Source organism: Oncorhynchus mykiss, chromosome 3, assembly GCF_013265735.2.
Source record: "Oncorhynchus mykiss isolate Arlee chromosome 3, USDA_OmykA_1.1, whole genome shotgun sequence".
NCBI classification, from domain to species: Eukaryota; Metazoa; Chordata; class Actinopteri; order Salmoniformes; family Salmonidae; genus Oncorhynchus; species Oncorhynchus mykiss.
This window is the reverse complement of record NC_048567.1, coordinates 60,580,105-60,600,394: the sequence shown is the minus strand read 5'-3', so window position 1 is coordinate 60,600,394 and position 20,290 is coordinate 60,580,105. Positions and strand designations below refer to the sequence as shown.

The 20,290-nt window shown below is 41.2% G+C and overlaps 2 protein-coding genes across 5 annotated transcripts in view; both read left to right on the top strand.

Annotated features, from left to right (window-relative positions):
* Window positions 1-288: 288 nt before the first annotated feature.
* On the top strand, window positions 289-6,868 carry znf148 (zinc finger protein 148). Of its 2 annotated transcripts, XM_021597521.2 has the most exons (6): window positions 292-1,852; window positions 2,075-2,203; window positions 2,392-2,515; window positions 2,672-2,755; window positions 2,880-2,998; window positions 3,166-6,868. In XM_021597521.2, the coding sequence occupies exons 1-6, from the start codon at window positions 1,541-1,543 to the stop codon at window positions 4,816-4,818; spliced, it is 2,421 nt and encodes an 806-aa protein (XP_021453196.1). In that variant the 5' UTR covers window positions 292-1,540; the 3' UTR covers window positions 4,819-6,868. The 2 variants fall into 2 exon arrangements, with proteins under 2 accessions (XP_036830709.1, XP_021453196.1); XM_036974814.1 differs by lacking the exon at window positions 2,672-2,755 and having other exon boundaries at window positions 289-1,852.
* Window positions 6,869-11,055: 4,187 nt separating this feature from the next.
* Window positions 11,056-20,290, top strand: part of slc12a8 (solute carrier family 12 member 8) — a 28,910-nt gene continuing 19,675 nt past the window's right edge. The window contains exons 1-4 of one of the 3 annotated variants that reach the window (XM_021597519.2): window positions 11,056-11,157; window positions 11,242-11,318; window positions 11,671-11,759; window positions 12,045-12,232. In XM_021597519.2, the coding sequence (XP_021453194.2) occupies window positions 12,092-12,232 (141 nt within the window). In that variant the 5' untranslated portion in view covers window positions 11,056-11,157; window positions 11,242-11,318; window positions 11,671-11,759; window positions 12,045-12,091. Of the gene's footprint in view, window positions 11,319-11,670; window positions 11,760-12,044; window positions 12,233-20,290 lie in introns of all 3 variants that reach the window. The other 2 variants (XM_021597518.2, XM_021597520.2) reach the window with 2 other exon arrangements.

Sequence of the window (20,290 nt, the reverse complement as noted above, 5' to 3'; positions counted from 1 at the left end):
CTCAAGGATGCTAAATGGAAACAAGATGCACCTGAGCTCAATTTCAAGTCTCATAGCAAAGGGTCTGAATACTTATGTAAATAAGGTATTTCTGTTTTTTATATGTAATACATGTTCAAACATTTCTAAAAACCTATTATTGCTTTGTCATTATGGGGTATTGTGTGTAGATTGGTGAGAGCAAAACATGTATTTAATCAATTGAAGAATAAGGCTGTATGTAACGTAACAAAATGTGGAAAAAGTCAAGGGGTCTGAAAACTTTCCGAATGCATTAATTATTTGGCTAACTAGTTAACTTAAATGTTTTGTTTTTTTGTTAACGAGGACGTTTAATACGATAGCATTTCTTATTTTTAAGTGTTTGTTGGACGAATGAAACTTCATGTTTGGTGAACAAGTAGCTCGTAGCATAGTCTTGATTTTCTTCTGTCATCATGTTCTAATCCAGTGTGAGCTCAGAAGAGATGCAGAATAAGGGTTGCAAAGCAGAACACACATACATAGTGCTTCACTACAGGTGAGCCGCAGAGCTATCACAAAGCCGAACAACTACGGTACAGTCCCCATGCGCTGCAGTTGGGCCAGATGCGGTGATGTTTATTTTCTGTCGTGGCGTATATCACACAGCGGATACACTTTTCCCAGATAAACCATGACTGTTGAACGACCTTATTAGACCATAAAGTAGGTAAGCAGGCTAACGTTACGTAAGTTAGCTAGGCTAGCCAACTAATGCTAATAGCTGGCTAACGTTATGTCAGTTGTGAACAGTTTGGTCTGCTGTGCTTTTAAGCTAACGTAAACTATGTCTCGATTTGACTTGTCTTGAGCGAAGCTAAATCTTGATTTGAGGTATTGTAGCTAGCTATCTTAGTTCTGGTTGTTGTTGGTTCTGATCAGGCATAACTAGCTAACTAGCTTACGTTTGCCATTCACAGCTAGCTAGCTAATTATATACTGCAAACTACGTTAGCTAGCTAACGCTTGTCCACACTACCGGTAGTTTTCTAGCTAGCTAACGCAGTTGTTACTTGTTTAGCTAACTAGCGAAAGTTGTCTAACGAAAGTTGTCTAGCTAACTAAAGTTACCTATAATAACACCTAGTTACATATTTAGGTAGTTCAAGTACGTTAATCTAGTTGGTTAACTAGCTAATTTATCCAGTTGACCACTAGCGACAGATGATGAAATATTAACGTTAGCTAACTATAGTATGGTCAAAAAGCCTAGTTTTATTGCTGACGTTAATTTTTGGGCAGGTCGACGTGCTATTATGAGTAAACGGGTTTGTGTTGGCTAACGTTATTAGGTTGGTTGATCATCTTTAGGTAGCTAACTACGTTATCAGCTAAACCTCAGATTACTCAATGATGGCCCCACTAAATTGTAGCTAGCAAGCATTTGTAGTGATTTATTATTAACGTTAGCCTATTGCTACCAAAGCTAAATACTGGTGTTTTGTTTGTCTTTACCTAACTAATACTTCTGCCCTCTCTTAACAACACAGACACCTAGCTAGCTAGGTCTCTAGTAAAGATGAACATTGATGACAAGCTGGAGGGGATGCTGCTAAAGTGTAGTGGGGTAGTGGATGAGAGGGTGGGGATAGGGGGAGGGGGTCTGGTCGTCATGACCCTGGGCGAGAGGGGGTTAGCCCACCACCCCCTGTTAGCTGATGATGATGATGATGATGAAGAGGATGATGACCTGACAGGGGTTTCAGTAGTGTCTCATGACTTGATTGCAACTGATGAACTGATGGTACATGAGGAGACTGTGAAGAATGACCGGGAAGAGGGAATGATGCAGAGACTCGCACACAAGCTTCCATGCACGCTCCACATGCCTGTGAGTACATGCATACATACATCATGCATACATTCTTATTGCCAGTCTTGCAATACATGCACTGTCGTGTAAACCATGACTTTGGGTTAATCTCAAGTCTTTGTTTTTTTTATCTCTTTGCCTCCTTTTTGAAGAATTGGGATTCACCCATTGAGAGTGTTGTCATTCTTACTATAATCAGTGAAATTAATTCATGTGAAGTGATTAAACAATGTTTTGCAGGTGAGCATCAAACAAGAGTTGAAGCTGTCTTCGGATCCACTGATGCTGGGAAAGAAAGAGAGAAAACAGCCCAGGGACCTCACAACAGAGTGTCACAAGAAGAAGAGAAAACAGCGCTCTCCTGCCAAGGTTATATATTTGCTTGACACTAGGTCATAATCACATGTTAGGTCCAGATTAAAGATTTATATTGTCACTTGAAAACTACCAGATGAAAACCAAATGTTTTTTTCTGGGTAAAGGCCCCGCTTTAGTTGTGAAATAGTTGACTGACCTTTTGTTCTTGTCTTTCCATACATCACTCCTCTTTTTGTTAGATTCTCACCATCAATGAGGATGGATCATTGGGTCTCCAGAGTCCAAAGTGTCATGTATGTGGGCACTGCAATGCAGCCTTCCGAACAAACTACCATCTACAAAGACACGTCTTCATCCACACTGGTATAATGTATTTTATGACGGTCAAGTCTGTTGATTAGCATTAAATGAACACAACAATTATTGTTAGTTACATTGTCTGCATAATAAGTAGGCTAACACAATTTCCCATAGAATAAATGCAAGAAAATATGGTAACTTACTGTTGCTTGGTTTCAGGTGAGAAGCCATTTCAGTGCAGCCAGTGTGATATGCGCTTCATACAGAAATACCTTCTCCAGAGACATGAGAAGATCCACACTGGTAAGAGAATGCCCCATGAAGCTATGATTGAACTATGGTAGCCAATGATTGGTCAAAGATCCCACCTGTTGAATGTTGATGTTACTAGCCCACAGAATAACCTGTCCCTTTGACTTTCTATTAGGTGAGAAGCCCTTCCGCTGTGAGGAGTGTGGCATGAGGTTCATTCAGAAATACCACATGGAGAGGCACAGAAGGACCCACAGTGGAGAGAAGCCCTATCAATGTGACTACTGCCACCAGGTTGGTTATTTATGTTATCAAAGCAAATGACAATGAACTTAAGAGTTGGGCTTGGCAAGACTGCACAAACAGCTCTGGTTTATAAAGCATGCAGAAGCTATTTAAAAATAAATAAATAATTGTACTACTGTCCTTGTATGCCACAAACCCATTCTTGTTTCCCACAGTACTTCTCCAGAACAGACCGGGTTCTAAAGCACAGGCGTATGTGCCGTGAGAGGAAAGCCCACAAGACAGCAGCAGCGGGGAAAGATGGAGGACTCCTGAGCGACACGGAATCTCTGGGCTTCTCCTTCCCTGCCAAGGAGTGCTCACTGCCCAAGAAGAAACGCCTGAAGACCTCAGACAAGTCTCAATGTGCTCTCTCAGCTGCTGCCACTGAAAACGTTGCCACAGTCGCTTCTCTTGGCGACATGGATAGGGAGGTGGAGCAAAGACCGAGCAAAATTGAATGTCTACCTCTCTATGTGGTTACCTCCAAGGTGGTTAAAGACGAGTATGTGATGGCAGATTATTCTGTGGCACTTCCTGACACATCAAGTGGGCGGCAGTTGGGGCTGGGTGGGGAGAATCTCTCCTCTGAGGAGATTTATCCTCCCAAGCTGGTCCTCAAGAAGGTCCCCAAGAGGAGTCTGAAGCAACCAACTGAACCTGAACCACCTGAGAGTTTATGCCCTTTGTCCTCTTTCGAAGACTGCAAAGTCACCAGGTACACGTTTGAGATTGTTGACAAACAAGGTCTTCTGGACGTGGATGTGGCTAACTCTGACCTGGAGCCAGTAGACGCTCTCCCAGGAGGGCAGACGAAACCAGCATCCAGCAGCACACACTACGACGATGCCATGCAGTTCCTGAAGAAGAAGAGGTATCTCCAGCAGGTCGCTATGGCCAACAACGACAACCGAGATTACGCTGTTAATGTAAGCAGCATCGCGTCCCAGCCTTCTGCTACACAAGTCGCAGTGGCCAGCGTCATAGACGAAACTGTTCCCGCCACCATCTTGGAACCCCAGCCGTTGAGCGTCGAGCTCAAGTCCAATCACGACAAGAACGTGCTCCCGGATGAGGTTCTCCAGACTCTCCTGGACCACTACTCAAACAAGGCCAACGTGCAGCCAGATATCTCCTTCAGTGTGGCTGACACTGAGGTGACATCCAGCATCTCCATCAACTCCTCCGATGTGTCTGAGGGCAGCCCGGTAGAAAGCTTGGGAGGTAACTCTCAAGCCCCATCAGCAGAGAAATCTAGCCTCCTGCACGAGTACTCCAAGTTCCTCCAGCAAGCACTGGAGAGGACCAGCCAGAACGATAGCTACCTGAGCAGCCAGAGTCTTACCTTTGTCACCGAGAGCCCCAGCCTTTCCAACCAGCCTCTGTTCTCTACAGAGAAGCAGTACCCTTCCCCCAGTAGGTTTACCGCTGGTACTGGTAAGTCAGGGATGAACTCCCCACTAAGGTCTACCTTGGAGAAACCCCATTTTGGACTCCTTGTAGGGGACTCCCAGCACTCTTTCTCATTTTCGGGGGATGAAACCACTACCTCGGCCGTGTCGCCAACCGAAGATTTTCTGGAGGGAGTTGCGTCCTCGAAAAAGACTGATGCTCAAGGGTTGCATCAGACTTATCAAATCAGCACCTTCGATCAGAACTTCCCATCGCAGTTCCAGACCTCACGTTCTGGAATCACCTCCCAATTTACTATTGCCAATGGACAAGTCAGTCTGCGAAGTCACGGAACAGACTTCTCTGAATTCCCCATTGAGACGAGGTCTCAATTGAACTCTTCCCCTGATGCTACAAGCAGTCAAACGTTTGGTTGAGGATAATATTTACATTATTCTACAATCATTTTAAAAGGCACTTTATACCCATATCCTCTGTCCTGCCAAAATAGGTTACACTGCAAAGGTGGGTGTTGCTCAAAGCATTTAATGATTTAAAAATATATAATTTCTGTTAGATTAAAGTGGTCAATTTTACGAATTGTGAAAAATAAATAAATAATAATGTATATGAAGCAAAACATAAAATTGGCTTTTTGGGGAGGAAACTACAGCCCGACCTATGTTTTTTGGGGGTATGGTTCTGATTTTTTGGGGGGGGGGGGTCTAAAACTTAGTTTTAGATCTACCGATTTACTGTTTTACAGCGTGGAAATTGTCATTTTCCCACACTGAATTCTCAAATTGCCACCCAAAAAGGCAATTGTCCAATAACTATGCTTCAAATGTTGTTTTCATACATTGTGATAATGACACATCATGAAAATGGACACAAGTGTTCAGATCAGCCCAGTAGTGAAATGGATTTGATTGCATAGTCACTCTATTTTTGTCTCCAATTTCATTTTCTGCTTGACTTCAATCATGTTTCTTCCACCTTTTTATTGCTTTAACTCTAACTAGGTATCTGTGCCTGTATTTATAAAGTGTCTCAGAGTAATAGGAAAGATTTGAACTAACCCAAGATGGACCAGAGCCTGTAGTTTCCAATGGGCACAAATTAATCATAGTGGGCAGAACAAGCAAGGAGGTGGGCAGAGCCAGCACAAGCTAGTGAGATCCTATTGGCCTGTTCTAGCATTTATTTGCATATTTCCGTTCGGGAACGCCTACACTGAAGTACGCGTGTGCAATAACTCAATTCGCCCTTGCACTCCTAACAAACGTATTTAAAAAATGTAAAATTCTTTGGCGAAGGGTGACGTCTACAAAACGCAGTCTATTCTGTTGGAGATTCTAGTTTTGGAAACAGAGCTGTATGGAGATCAAATGTCTCGCTCCATCTTTTCCCACTGCCGGCCACTGAGCTTCCTAACATCCCCATAGTGAGTGGAAATGCCAACCGGATGCTTCACAATGATTTATATATCTGGCTCATTGTTTTAACTGTGGTAATGGTGCTGGTCTAGGGTCAGTTTTGCCTTTTCGATCATAATGTATGGACAGAGGGGGCTGGTCCTAGATCTGAGACCATATGAAGGGACCCTGTTACCATGTGACGTGTCGGCATAACAGTCCTGCTATATAACTGCTGAATGTAGAGTTGTCCACTTGTTGATTATGTATAGTTGCTTGCTAGACTCCTGTTTTCAAGTTGACACCATGGTAAGAGTGGGTATCCTCATGGTGTATAGCCTGAAATATATAGTTTTGATTTGATCATATGATGATCACAAGATTTTGATTTGATCAATCTTAATTTGAAGTCAAGTTATTCAAAGCTCTCCCCCTGAAATAAATGTATGAGTTTGAATTCATAATCAATCACCAGAACTTGCTATAAATAGGTTGTTATAATGGCTAAGACAAATCTAGACATTTGATTTGTCTTAATATTAAATTGTTTGCACAATGGACCTTGTCCATGTGGTGATAACCTCATTCAGATCTTTTTAGAGTTTAGATTATGGTTAAAATGAAAACCGAAATGCTTTGGTATTGGTCATAAAAATGTTACACATATTTGATGCATGCACTTATCAGGAAACAAATCATGGGTCATTGCTTATGTATTAATCTAAACAGTCATAGGATACCTGAAATTCTCTGAGGGTTGGTACTCTTCGGGCCGGTTTTCCAGTACAAGGTTAAGACCACAGGACGAAACACATTTCATTATGGGAGAATGTATGTCAGTCATTGTAAGATAATTGCCCATTCAGCACTACTTTATATCGTACATTAACACATGTAGCTGTAAGAGATTCAAACGATTGCTCCATTTTATTTAGGATCCTGTCCTGGAAAATACAGTTGAAGTCGGAAGTTTACATACACCTTAGCCAAATACATTTAAACTCAGTTTTTCACAATTCCTGACATTTAATCAGAGTAAAAATTCCCTATCTTAGGTCAGTTAGGATCACCACTTTATTTTAAGGATGTGAAATGTCAGAATAATAGTAGAGAGGGATTTATTTCAGCTTTTATTTCTTTCATCACATTCCCAGTGGGTCAGAAGTTTACATACACTCAATTAGTATTTGGTAGCATTGCCTTTAAATCGTTTAACTTGGGTCAAATGTTTCAGGTAGCCTTCCACAAGCTTCCCACAATAAGTTGGGTGGATTTTGGCCCATTCCTCCTGACAGAGCTGGTGTAACTGAGTCAGGTTTGTAGGCCTCCTTGCTCGCACACACTTTTTCACTTCTGCCCACAAATTTTCTATAGGATTGAGGTCAGGGCTTTGTGATGGCCACTCCCAATACCTTGACTTTGTTGTCCTTAAGCCATTTTGCCACAACTTTGGAAGTATGCTTGGGGTCATTGTCCATTTGGAAGACCCATTTGCGACCAAGCATTAACTTCCTGACTGATGCTTCAATATATCCACATAATTTTCCTTTCCTTATGATGTCATCTATTTTGTGAAGTGCACCAGTCCCTCCTGCAGCAAAGCACCCCCAAAACATGATGCTGCCACCCCCGTGCTTCACGGTTCGGATGATGTTCTTCGGCTTGCAAGCATCCCCCTTTTTCCTCAGAACATAACGATGGTCATTATGGCCAAACAGTTCTATTATTATTTCATCAGACCAGAGGACATTTATCCAAAAAGTACGATATTTGTCCCCATGTGCAGTCTCAAACCATAGTCTGGCTTTTTTATGACAGTTTTCTTGCTGAGCGGCCTTTCAGGTTACGTCGATATAGGACTTGTTTTACTGTGTATATAGATACTTTTGTACCTGTTTCCTCCAGCATATTCACAAGGTCCTTTGCTGCTGTTCTGGGATTGATTTGCATTTATCACACCAAAGTACGTTCATCTCTAGGAGACAGAACGTGTCTCTTTTCTGAGCGGTATAACGGCTGTGTGGTCCCATGGTGTGTGTACTTGCGTACTGTTGTTTGTACAGTTGAACGTGGTACCTTCAGGCGTTTGGAAATTGCTCCCAAGGATAAACCAGGCTTGTGGAGGTCTACAATTTATTTTCTGAGGTCTTGGCTGATTTCTTTTGATTTTCCCATGATGTCAAGCAAAGAGGCACTGAGTTTGAAGGTAGGCCTTGAAATACTTCCACAGGTACACCTTCAATTGACTCAAATTATGTCAATTAGCATATCAGAAGCTTATAAAGCCATGACATGATTTTCTGGAGTTTTCTAAGCTGTTTAAAGGCACAGTCAACTTTTAGTGTATGTAATCTTCTGACCTACTGGAATTGTGATCCAATGAAATAATCTGTCTATAAACAATTGTTGGAAAATGTACTTGTCATGCACAAAGTAGATGTCCTAACCAACTTGCCAAAACTTTGTTAACAAGAAATGTGTGGAGTGGTTGAAAAACAAGCTAATGACTCCAACCTAAGTGTATGTAAACTTCCGACATCAACTGTATATTTTATTAGTTCTGTGCTTTTTGAAGTATTTCTAGCTTCCACCGTATGGTTGATAGTCATTCTTGGTGACTGTCAAGTCAAACTACTGCTCCATCTGGACTTTCTGAAACATACAATTCAAGGTTAATGGTTACTTTATTTTTAAGTGGAAGTGCAACTTTCCCCTCCTTTTATAAGCGCTTCCCTTTCACACATTTTAGCCCTCTTGGTATTTCAGCAAAGACTGACCACTGGCATCGCTTCTGATTTCCTACCTTCATGGCACAGATATTTTAAATCAAACTTAATTTTGCAATATACTGGTATATTTATTATTAGGCGTTTCTCTGTGTTTCTCACCTTGGTAAAATTGTTAGGATGGCTTTTAGTGCCCCATAAAGCTCTGAACATCAAGCTTTGACTTGCAAAATTACATTTTAATGACATTTTCTATTTCTTTATAGATATTACAATGCATAACTTTCTGAATAGTAAGGCAGAGGTTACATAAAATGGTTTCTATGGTATATATTGAATCAGAATAATTGTTGCATGTGAAGCGAAACACAACGGCCACATTTGAAATGTACCTTGACAAATTGATTTGAGTATTCTTTTTATATTGCCTTAGTCATTTTTGTCTTGCATGATGTCTCTCCTTTGTGCTTTATTGTTAATGTGTCTTTTAAAGTTAAATTGTTTAGTTAACATGCTAGCTATTAAATCAATCTTGTCAACATTGTTTTACATGAAATGCTAGCTTCTCTAACTTGTTACATTTCTACAATAGGTTAAGAGATTAGATTTAATGTTAGGTGTTACAATACCCTTGTTCTGGATTCAACAGCTACGAAACTTTGCTCTGTAAACATTCCCTCTGTACAATGTATAGAAAGTTGGTCTCTCTGCTATAAGTAAGTTGTGTATTTTCTGTTCTGGACAACCTGGTGTAATAGCTACATGACTGGAGACTGGTCTATAATGTTTTATGGAAGGTCTTTCTTTTCATTAGGTTGCCAATGCAATTTATTGTTTGTCAATACACAGCTACTTCATGTTCTGTGAAACCATAGCTTTTTGCCACCCATTTTTTGAATTTCTCTCAGTAGTGATTTGGATAGCATTGGACCACAGCTATGATTTGACCTGCAGTAATGAAGTCCACCCATCCTTACATGAACTAGTAGTTACAGTATTGTGGACTGGACTGTCAGTTTGAAGAATACCTGGATTATCATCCTCCTAAATTAATAAAATTATTATTCATTGTCATGTGGCATATAGCTGAAATGTTGACATGTTAAATTAATCAATCATTAGGTGGTTCCAAAACGATTTTCATTTTGTGTCAAATTGTCATCTGATTGTATGGTTTTAGTGTTCAATGAGACCTACTGTACACCAGGGAAAGAAAGCACTTTCAAAAGCACAGCGTGTATTTCTCCATGACTATCTAAGACTGCGTATACACAGGCATCCCAACTCTATTTTTCTACCAGTTGGTATTTTGATCAATCAAATCTGCTCTATTGCACATAATTGGGCAGAAGATCAGAATTGGGCTGCCTGTGTAAACACAGCCTTAGAGAGACAGTGTACAAAACATTTGCCCTCATCAGCCTCAATTCGACAGGGCAAAGACTACAAGGTGTCAAGCGTTCCACAGGGGTGCTGGCCCATGTTGACACCAGTCCTTCCCACAGTTGAAGTGCATGTAACAGGTGACATCAATAAGAGATCAAAGCATTCACCTGGTCAGTCTATGTCATGGAAAGAGCAGGTATTCCTAATGTTTTGTATACTCTGTGTATATAATACCTATAATATAAGTTTTAGACCCCAAAAGCAGCACCTTCAACCCCATACAGAGGGAACTGAACATATTTCTGTTTATCTTTGTGAAAAAAAGCAACCAATTTTTGGGACAGTTCCACCACAGTAACCCCCTATACATAAACTGACCGTAAGTGTCCTTGTATAAGCTGGTGAAAAATGAAACTTGTTTCATCAATGTGGGGGGGGGGGGGGGGGGGGGGGAATATCAAAGTTAAAATATTTTGACAAATATTTTGTTCTATTTTTGAAAATGCATTGTGTCACTTGTAAAAAGGTTCTTCTGAAGTATGTAAGTCATATACAGTCATTATTGCAGTCAGTTCTCAGTTAATATTAGATAATTGTTTGATTGTGAATATGTTGAGCTTGGGCAATTGAGGACAAAATCTTCTTCCTTTTGAGACCGAGTTATTTTGATTTTCATACTGGATCATTGAACTAAAGGAAGCCTAAAAAAACATTTGTTAGTCAAGTTATGATAAAGTATTGAATTATTCAATTTCACAGGTGGTTGATCAAAAGCCAGATGTTGATTTGCAGTCTTTTAAGTTGTCCATTTGAGTGATCTGTTTTATATATAAATATGTCATGTACTGCTTTAATTGTAGCTGATTTATTTCAGTAAATTACTATTAGATGTGACATCTGATTTGAATGTTTTTATTTTTTTTGAAGGACATGATGAACATTCTCAGTACAGCAGGCCTGCAGTTTCTTAGTAATATAAACCTAATAATTAAAGGTAATTTATTAGGCTTTTTTCCATCGTATGGCATATAAAATACACATAGTCTAACACTTGTGAATTCGCCTTGGTATTTCAATTGGATTGCTGCCAAATGCACATTTGAAGGTTGGCCAAAACTAACAAATGGCGTAGCTGTATCTTTTTGGAGCAGAGCAACACACCTATAAAGTGGCATTGGACAAAACAAACATTTACCTGCTGACGTTAGTCGAACACGTAGCAATACTACGCTTATGGTGCAGACAGAATGTGAGGGCAAAACATACGGTTGGATTTTTTTTATCACAACATTAATAATTTATATGATATTTAATGTACTTTTATTGTATTAAGATTTTAGAATGAGAAACTCGATATTTGGAACAGGCTGTTTTTGAGGACTTCAGTGGAGATGGTAGTTCATTTTTGAGGTAGGTAAAGAAATAACCATCATTGTGCTGATTTTTCACTGATCCAACATCAGATTTGCTGAAATAAGGACGAGATTTAGATTTGAGATTTGAGATTTAATTTTTTTAGATCTGCGTTTATTGAATTGTCCCTATTCCCGATTGACAGCAATATAGCCTATATGCATAATCGTGAGAGAAAAAAACAACACATTTAATATAACGGACGTGATTTAATGTCGTGAAAATTGAATCGTTTTCCTTAAAGACTAAATTACATGTTGACCCAGTGAATACATCTTATGTCAAGGAATGTACCGGTAATTCGATTTTTTTTTCTCTCGTCGAATTCAACTACCCTACCATGATCCAGGCAAGTCAGGCTCGTGCTGTTGCATAATCACACCTGCCTGCATCCGGGTGGCTGTTTAGTTGTCACACCTCTATTTGGCTCTATGGAAGGTAAGGCAATGATTAGGCTACTTTTGTATCTCCACATTTAAATAAGCTAATGATTTTTCCCATCAAATAAGGATACATAATTTTATAGCTTATTTCCGAGACACTGCCCTATCGATAGAAGTTTGTCTGAAAACCAAGCATTTCATTGCCCTTTGATTTTGTATACTTTGGGGGTTAATGAATATACAATGCTTTTAACCAGGAGTGATATTCACATTAACCTTGTTTCAAGGTGAGTCACTCAGTTTTAAACTCTGGTGTACTTTATGTATCCATCCACTCCAGGGTACTAAACTAGAGTGCGTGCAGGCAAAGGTTTGGTCAAAGCGGTTATGGAAGCGTTGCCATTCGGCTGGATGCTCCACAGGTCTAACGTGGAGGATGTGACAGAACTTCTGAAGGCTAGGGAGTCTAGGAGGGCCAGCGGCAGTAAAACCACACCTGTCCAGGATCTGTTCCATGAGGACGCTCAGGTAGGTTATCATTATAAGTCAAGACCTTGCTGAAAGTCAACAGTTGCCACAAATGCTGCCTGCCCTGAGGGTATGAGGAAGTCTTTGATAACATAGTTGGGAGCCTGGTCCAAGATATGTTTGTGCTGTCTTGTGAAATCTCATGGTCATTGTTATGGCGTTGAGTTGGAAAGAAAACACAAACAGATCTGGGACCAGACCAGTGGCGACCCAGTTAATAAAGCCGTATGCGAACATGGTCTCTTTTTTGCTTTCTTAAGGCATCTCCAAAATGCAGGTGTTTCAGCCTAGCTCAATCAATCACATTTATTTATAAAGCCCTTTTTATATTAGCCGATGTCACAAAGTTCTATACAGAAACCCATCCTAAAACCCCAAATAGCAACCAATGCAGATGTAGGAGCACGGTTGCTTGGAATAACTCCATAGAAAGGCAGGAACCTAGGAAGAAACCTAGAGAGGAACCAGGCTCTGAGGGGTGGCCAGTCCTCTTCTGGCTGTGCCGGGTTGAGATTATAACAGTACATGGTCAAGATGTTCAAATGTTCATAGATGACCAGCAGGGTCAAATAATAATGATCACAGTGGTTGTAGAGGGTGCAACAGGTCAGCACCTCGGAGTACATGTCAGTTGGCTTTTCATAGCTGTGCATTCAGAGTTAGAGACAGCAGGTGCTGTAGAGAGAGAGAGAGAGTTTAAAACAGCAGGTCCTGGACAAGGTAGCATGTCCGGTGAACAGGTTAGGGTTCCATAGCTGCAGGCAGAACAGTTGAAACTGGAGCAGCAGCACGACCAGGTGGACTAGGGACAGCAAGGAGTCATCAGGCCAGGTAGTCCTGAGGCATGGTCCCAGACCGAATCTGCGTCTCTCACAAGGATAGGCAGACCATTCCATAAAAATGGAGCTCTATAGGAGAACGCCCTTCCTCCAGCTGTTTGGGACAGTAGCGTACGTGTAGGTATGTATGGCAAGACCAAATCGGAGAGATAGGTAGGAGTAAGCCCATATAATGCTTTGTAGGTTAGCAAAAAAAACTTGAAACCAGCCCTAGCCTTTACAGGAAGCCAGTGTAATATGATCACATTTTTGGGATCTAGTCAAGATTCTAGCAGCCGTGTTTAGCACTAACTGAAGTGTATTTAGTGCTTTATCCAGGTAGCTGGAAAGTAGAGCATTGCAGTAGTCTAATCTGGAAGTGACAAAAACATGGATTAATTTTTCTGCCACATTTTTGGAAAGAAAGTTTCTTATTTTTGAATGTTACAAAGATGGAAAAAAGCTGTCCTTGAAATAGTCTTGATATGTTTGTCGAAAGAGAGATCAGGGTCCACAGTAATGCCAAGGTCCTTCAGTTTTATTTGAGACGACTGTACAACCATCAAGATTAATTGTCAGAAGATATCTTTGTTTCTTGGGACCTAGAACTAGCATCTCTGCTTTGTCTGAGTTTAAAAGTGAAACATTTGCAGCCATCCACTTCCTTATGTCTGAAACACAGGCTTCTAGGGAGGGCAATTTTGGGGCTTCACCATGTTTCATCAAAATGTACAGCTGTGTGTCATCCGCATAGCAGTGAAACTTACAGTTGATTTGTCAGAGGACAAACCATCCACAGAGACAAACTGATATCTTTCCAACAGATAAGATCTAAACCTGGCCAGAACTTGACGGTTTAGACCAATTTGGTTTTCCAATCTCTCCAAAAGAATGTAATGATCGATGGCGTCAAAAGCAGCACTAAGGTCTAGGAGCACGAGGACAGATGCAGAGCCTTGGTATGACACCATTAAAAGGTAATTTACCACCTTCACGAGTACAGTCTCAGTGCTATGATGGGGTCTAAAATCAGACTGAAGCGTTTCGTATACATTGTTTGTCTTCAGTAAGTTGCTGTGCAATAGCTTTTCCTAAAGTGTTTGAGAGGAATGGGAGTTTCGATGTAGGCCAATAGTTTTTAAAAATATTTTCTGGGTCAAGGTTTGACTTTTTCAAGGTAGTCTTTATTACTGCAACTTTTGGTGAGTTTGGTACACATCCAGTGGATAGGGAGCTGTTTATTATGTTCAACATAGGAGGGCCAAGCACAGGACTCTTTTAGTAGTTTAGTTGGAATAGGGTCAAGTATGCAGCTTGAAGGTTTAGAGGCCATTACTATTTTCATGAATTTGTCAAGAGATATAGGATTATTTTTTAAACTTGTGTCTCCCTTGATCCTAGGTCCTAGCAGTGTTGTGCAGAGTCAGGACAACTGAGCTTTGGAGAAACATGCAGATTGAAAGAGGAGTTCGTAATTTGCTTTCTAATGATCATGATCTTTTTGTCAAAGAAGTTCATGAATTTATCACTGTAGAAGTGAAAGCCATCCTCTCTTGGGGAATGTTTTTTAGTTTGCTTCGTGGCAGAATCAAAAATACATTTTGGATTGTTCTTATTCTCTTCAATTAAGTTGGAAAAATAGGATGATTGAGCAGCAGTGAGGGCTCTTCGATACTGCACGGTACTGTCTTTCCAAGCTAGTCAGAAGACTTCTAGTTTGGTGGAGCGCCATTTCCTTTCCAGTTTTCTGGAAGCTTGCTTCAGGGCTCAGGTATTTTCTGTATGCCAGGGAGCTAGTTTTTTTTGACAAATGTTTTTTGACTGCATCTAGGGTATTACTCAAGATTAAATTTAATTCCAGGTGGTTAACCGATTTTTGTAGTACGACATCCTTGGGTACGTAAAGGGAGTCTGGAAGGGCATCTAGGAATATTTGGGTTGTTGGACAATTCAAAGCACAGCTTTTGATGATCCTTGGTTGGCGTCTAAGCAGATTATTTGTTGTGATTGCAAACGTAATAAATTGGTTGTCCGATAGTCGAGGATTATGAGGAAAAACATTAAGATCCAAAATATTTAGGTTCAGAGTATGACTGTGGCAGTGAGTAGGTCCAGAGACATGTTGGACAAAACCCACTGAGTCGATTATGTTTTTAAAAGCCTTTTGGAGTGGGTCTGTGGACTTTTCCATGTGAATATTAAAGTCACCAAAAATGTGAATATTATCTGCCATGACTACAAGGTCCGATAGGAATTCAGGGAACTCAGTGAGGAATGCTGTGTATGGCCCAGGAGGTCTGTAAACAGTAGCTATAAAAAGTGATTGAGTAGGCTGCATAGATTTCATGACTAGAAGCTCAAAAGACAAAAGTGCTGGTTGTTTTTGTAAATTGAAATTTGCTATCATCATGAATCACGTTGACAATCTACTGGCAAATCCTACTGGCACTGTATTGGTGCTCATTGGCCAATGACCATAAACATTACACAACAAGTTGGAAATCGCAAATTCAACAATGAGTGGTTTGGAAGGAATCAGTGGCGGAACATTTAGGGCTGTGGCGGTCACAACATTCTGTCAGCCTGTGATCGTCAAGCACATAACTGTCGGTCTCACGGGTATTGACTGTTAATCAACATAAACATAATCAGCATCTCCTGGCTTCCACACAATGTCTACCAGCTATTTTAAAAAGTCTAATAAATCCATTTTATATAGCCGACACCACAATAAATCAATTTTTTATTTTAGACAGGTCTAAAGAAGCATTATATGAAGACAATATTGTCTATTTCAGAAGAAAAGAAAAGCATACTCTGAGTTGTACTTATGTTAGGTCTTGATGTGGCTATGCCAAATGGCTGTGTGCTACATTAGTTAATTTAGCAGACGAGATTTGCTTATAGTTCAGTGGCATTATTTTATATTATGTTCAAATCAAATTTTATGTCACATGCGCCGAATACAACAGGTGTAGACCTTAGTGAAATGCTTACTTACAAGCCCTTAGCCAACAATGCTTAAAAAAGTTAAAAATAATAATAATATTTGTTCAGTAAAAAATTGAAAATAGAAAGGTGACGGGCCGCCCCCATTACCACCTGGGGGCGGCCCGTCAACTTTCTATTTTCAATTAAGTCCAGGATCCAGTTGCAGAGGGAGGTGTTTAGTCCCAGGGTCCTTAACTTAGTGATGAGCTTTGAGGGCACTATGGTGTGGAACGCTGAGCTGCAGTCAATGAATAGCATTCTCACATAGGTGTTCCTTTTGTCCAGGTGGGAAAGGGCGATGTTGAGTGCAATAGAGATTGCATCATCTGTAGATCTGTTGGGGCGGTATGCAAATTGGAGTGGGTCTAGTATTTCTTGGATAATGTTGTTGATGTGAGCCATTATCAGCCTTTCAAAGCAATTCATGGTTACAGACGGTAGTAATTTAGGCAGGTTACCTTAGTTTTCTTGGGCCCAGGGACTATGGTGGTCTGCTTTAAACATGCTGGTATTACAGATCCAGTTTATGAGAGGTTGAAAATGTCACTTGCCAGTTGGTCAGCGCATGCTCGAGGTACACGTCCTGGTAATTCGTCTGGCCGTGCGGCCTTGTGAATGTTGACCTGTTTAAAGGTCTTACTCACATCGGCTACGGAGAGCGTGATCACACAGTTTGCCGGAACAGCTGGTGCTCTCATGCATGTTTCAGTGTTCCTCATCTCGAAGCGGACATAGAAGTAATATAGCTCGTTTGGTGAGTTTGTGTCACTGGGCAGCTCGTGGCTGTGCTTCCCTTTGTAGACTGTATTAGTTTACAAACACTGCCACATCCGACGAGCATTGGAGCCGGTGTAGTACGATTCAATCTTAGTCCTGTATTGACAGGACTGTTTGATGGAGAATACAATTGAACAAAGCTGAATTAAATAAATATTTTCTCCAAACGATTTGAGGGAATGCGGCTATTCTGTGTTGAGCGGTTTACAAAGAAATAGGTACTCCTTTATGCTTAATTTATTAATTTAACTTTAGTTATTCTACAATTTTTGGGCTATATGTTTTGATTTTTAATACATTGTAAGGCTGCATGATGCAACTCTAATGATTATTTGAATAAAGTTGCTTGAAAGGCATGATTTCTGCTTTGTTTTTTTGCGCAGGCTGTACACACTCTAATAATTCACAATTTGACAAGCACTTGATAATTCCTAGAATTTCACGATGGCATCCCCTTTGGCAGTAATGCACCCTAACAAATCCATGCCTTTTGCAATCGGAGTGCTGCGTTGTGACGTTCTCCCTGAGTGTGCTATGCAATCCGAAGCGTCTCTCTATCACACTGCTCTCCGTCACATGATCGGGTCTTTCTCACAGGCTACAAGTGAAGACAGACACATCGGGATGCAACTGCGTGCGTCCTTATCCAATTACGAGGTGCATATTGAAGATATTGGAAGAACTGTCCACATTAACTTTTCGTCAGCCAACAAGATGAGTAGGCCTAATGAACAGCAAAAGCTCTATCCTATGTCAATCTAATATCCTCCATAGTACAAAAGTTGACCTATTCTGTGTGAGAAATAAATATTACAAACGTTGTCTGGGACAGTTGGGGCATGCGGTAGATCCCAAATTAATACAACCACTAGCATCAAAAAAACGTTTTTATTAAATTTGGCTGACGCAACAGAGCAGAACATTTAGCTTAAAATGTTGATTAGGCTATTAGGCTATTTCTTCACATTATAAGGGCAGCAATGTGCACATGGTAGTAGGTTAGAAGCGTGAATGTTCCATTAGCAGAATGTGCTTAATTATAAGTAGTTATTTCACCTCTTTAGTTACGATACAAACCTTATTAAAACATAGGCCTATGCGCTAGGCTATATGAGGTGTGCGACAATGATTCGAACAAGTCACAAAAAGGCATTGTTATGCTGGGCATCATTCAAAAGTGAAAATATATCATTCACAAGTGATAGGCTAATATTGTCACCGATCAGACTATTCTTGATTTAATTTTGTCTACATAAACTAAATAATATATGTGCAACATTTGTTTTGATTTAGAATGGACCATTATCACGCACCTGTATCGAAACAGCGGCAGCGGGAACAAAATACATGTCATCTATGCACTTAAATAGCAAATGGAGGACGCTTTTCCCCGTGGTTTATTTTCCTGCCACCCAGATAGGCTATACTCCTGTTGGAAATATAAGCAACGTGCTTAATATTTGGAAAGTTGAGATATGTAGTTGGCTTGTAATTAATAATCAAGGAGAAAAAGGTGTAGATTCACGAGCAGAGTGCAGCAGGTGTTTATTAAGCCTTGAGGTCAATGTCATTCCAGGATACCCCGGCCAGGTCACTTAGAAAGGCCTGTTCGCAGAAGTGTTTTACGGAGCGTTTGACAGTGATGAGGGGTGGTCGTTTGACCGCAGACCCATTACGGATGCAGGAAAAAATTTGTCACAGATCGCTGAGATCTTGGTTGAAAACAGCAGAGGTGTATTTGGAGGGCAAGTTAGTTAGGATGATATCTATGAGGGTTCCCATGTTTACGGATTTGGGGTTGTACCTGGTAGGTTCATTGATAATTTGTGTGAGATTGAGGGCAACAAGCTTAGATTGTAGAATGGCCGGGGTATTAAGCATGTCCCAGTTTAGGTCACCTAGCAGCACGAGCTCAGAAGATCGATGGGGGGCAATCAATTCACATATGGTGTCCAGGGCACAGCTGGGGGCAGAGGGGGGGGGGGTCTATCGCAAGCGGCAACGGTGAGAGACTTGTTTCTGGAAAGGTGAATTTCTAGAAGTAGAAGCTCAATTTTTTTTGGTACAGACCTGATAGAACTCTGCAGGCTATCTTACTATCTCTGCAGTAGATTGCAACACTGCCCCCTTTGGCAGTTCTATCTTGGCGGAAAATGTCATAGTTACGGATGGAAATTTCAGGGTTTTTGGTGGTTTTCCTAAGCCATGATTCAGACACGGCTAAGACATCTGGGTGGGCAGAATGTGCCAAAGCAGTGAATAAAGCAAACTTAGGGAGTAGGCTTCTAATGTTAACATGCATGAAACCAAGGCTTTTACGGTTACAGAAGTCAACAAATGAGAGCACCTGGGGAGTGGGAGTGGAGCTAGGCACTGCAGGTCCTGGATTAACCTCTACATCACCAGAGGAGAAGTAGGAGAAGGTTACGGCTAAAAGCTATAAGAACTGGGCGTCTAGCACGTTCAGAACAGAGAGCGAAGGGAGCAGGTTTCTGGGCACGATAGCATAGATTCAAGGCATAATGTACAGACAAAGATATGGTAGGAAGGGAGTACATTGGAGGTAAACCTAGGCATTGAGTGATGAAGGGAGAGATAAAGTGTCTAGAGACGTTTAAACCAGGTGATGTCATCGCATATGTGGGAGGTGGAACAACATGGTTGGTTAAGGCATATTGAGCAGTGCTATAGGCTCTACAGTGAAATAAGACTGTAATCACTAACCAGGACAGTAATGGACAAGGCATATTGATATTAGGGAGAGGCATGCGTAGCCAAGTGATTGTATGGGTCCAGTGAGTGGTTGGGCTGGCTGGGGACACAGCGATTCAGACAGTTAGCAGGCCGATGCTAGCAGTTAGCAGGCCGGGGCTAGCAAGCTAGCATAAGGGACTTAGAGGGACGTCGCGATGGGGGAAAAGTCTGTTTTTGCCTCCTCGTGCGGTGACGTCGATAGACCAGTCGTGGAATTAGTAGGGTTCCAAGTAGCAGAGGGGTCCAAGTCCAATTGGCAAAATGGGTATAGTGGTCCAAGAAACTGGCCGGTGGATCAGCTAGCAGTCCAATATGCTACAGATAGCTAGCAGGCTGTGGTTAGCATAATGGGCCTTCAGGGGACGTCGCACCTGAGGGGCCTGTTGGGATCCTTGGGCAGATTATGTCGGTATTCCAGTCGTGCCCCGTACCGGCACTAGAAGGGGTCCGGATATTGTAGCCGAGGAGTGGGCTTCAGGAGTGAGTAGCCCAGGAGCCCTAGCTGGGAGATGGGTTTAGCATGGGCTAGCCCCATGCTAGTTGGTGCTTGCTACGGGACGGAAACATTAGCCAGGAGTAGTCATCCCGGGTTGTGGTTAGCTAGCTGCCATGATCCAGATGAAAGGGTTCAGAGTTTGCTGTAGGAATCTGGGGATATGGAGAGAAAAATAGGTCCGGTATGCTCTGGTTTGAAATGCGTTGTACGAACTGGTGAGAG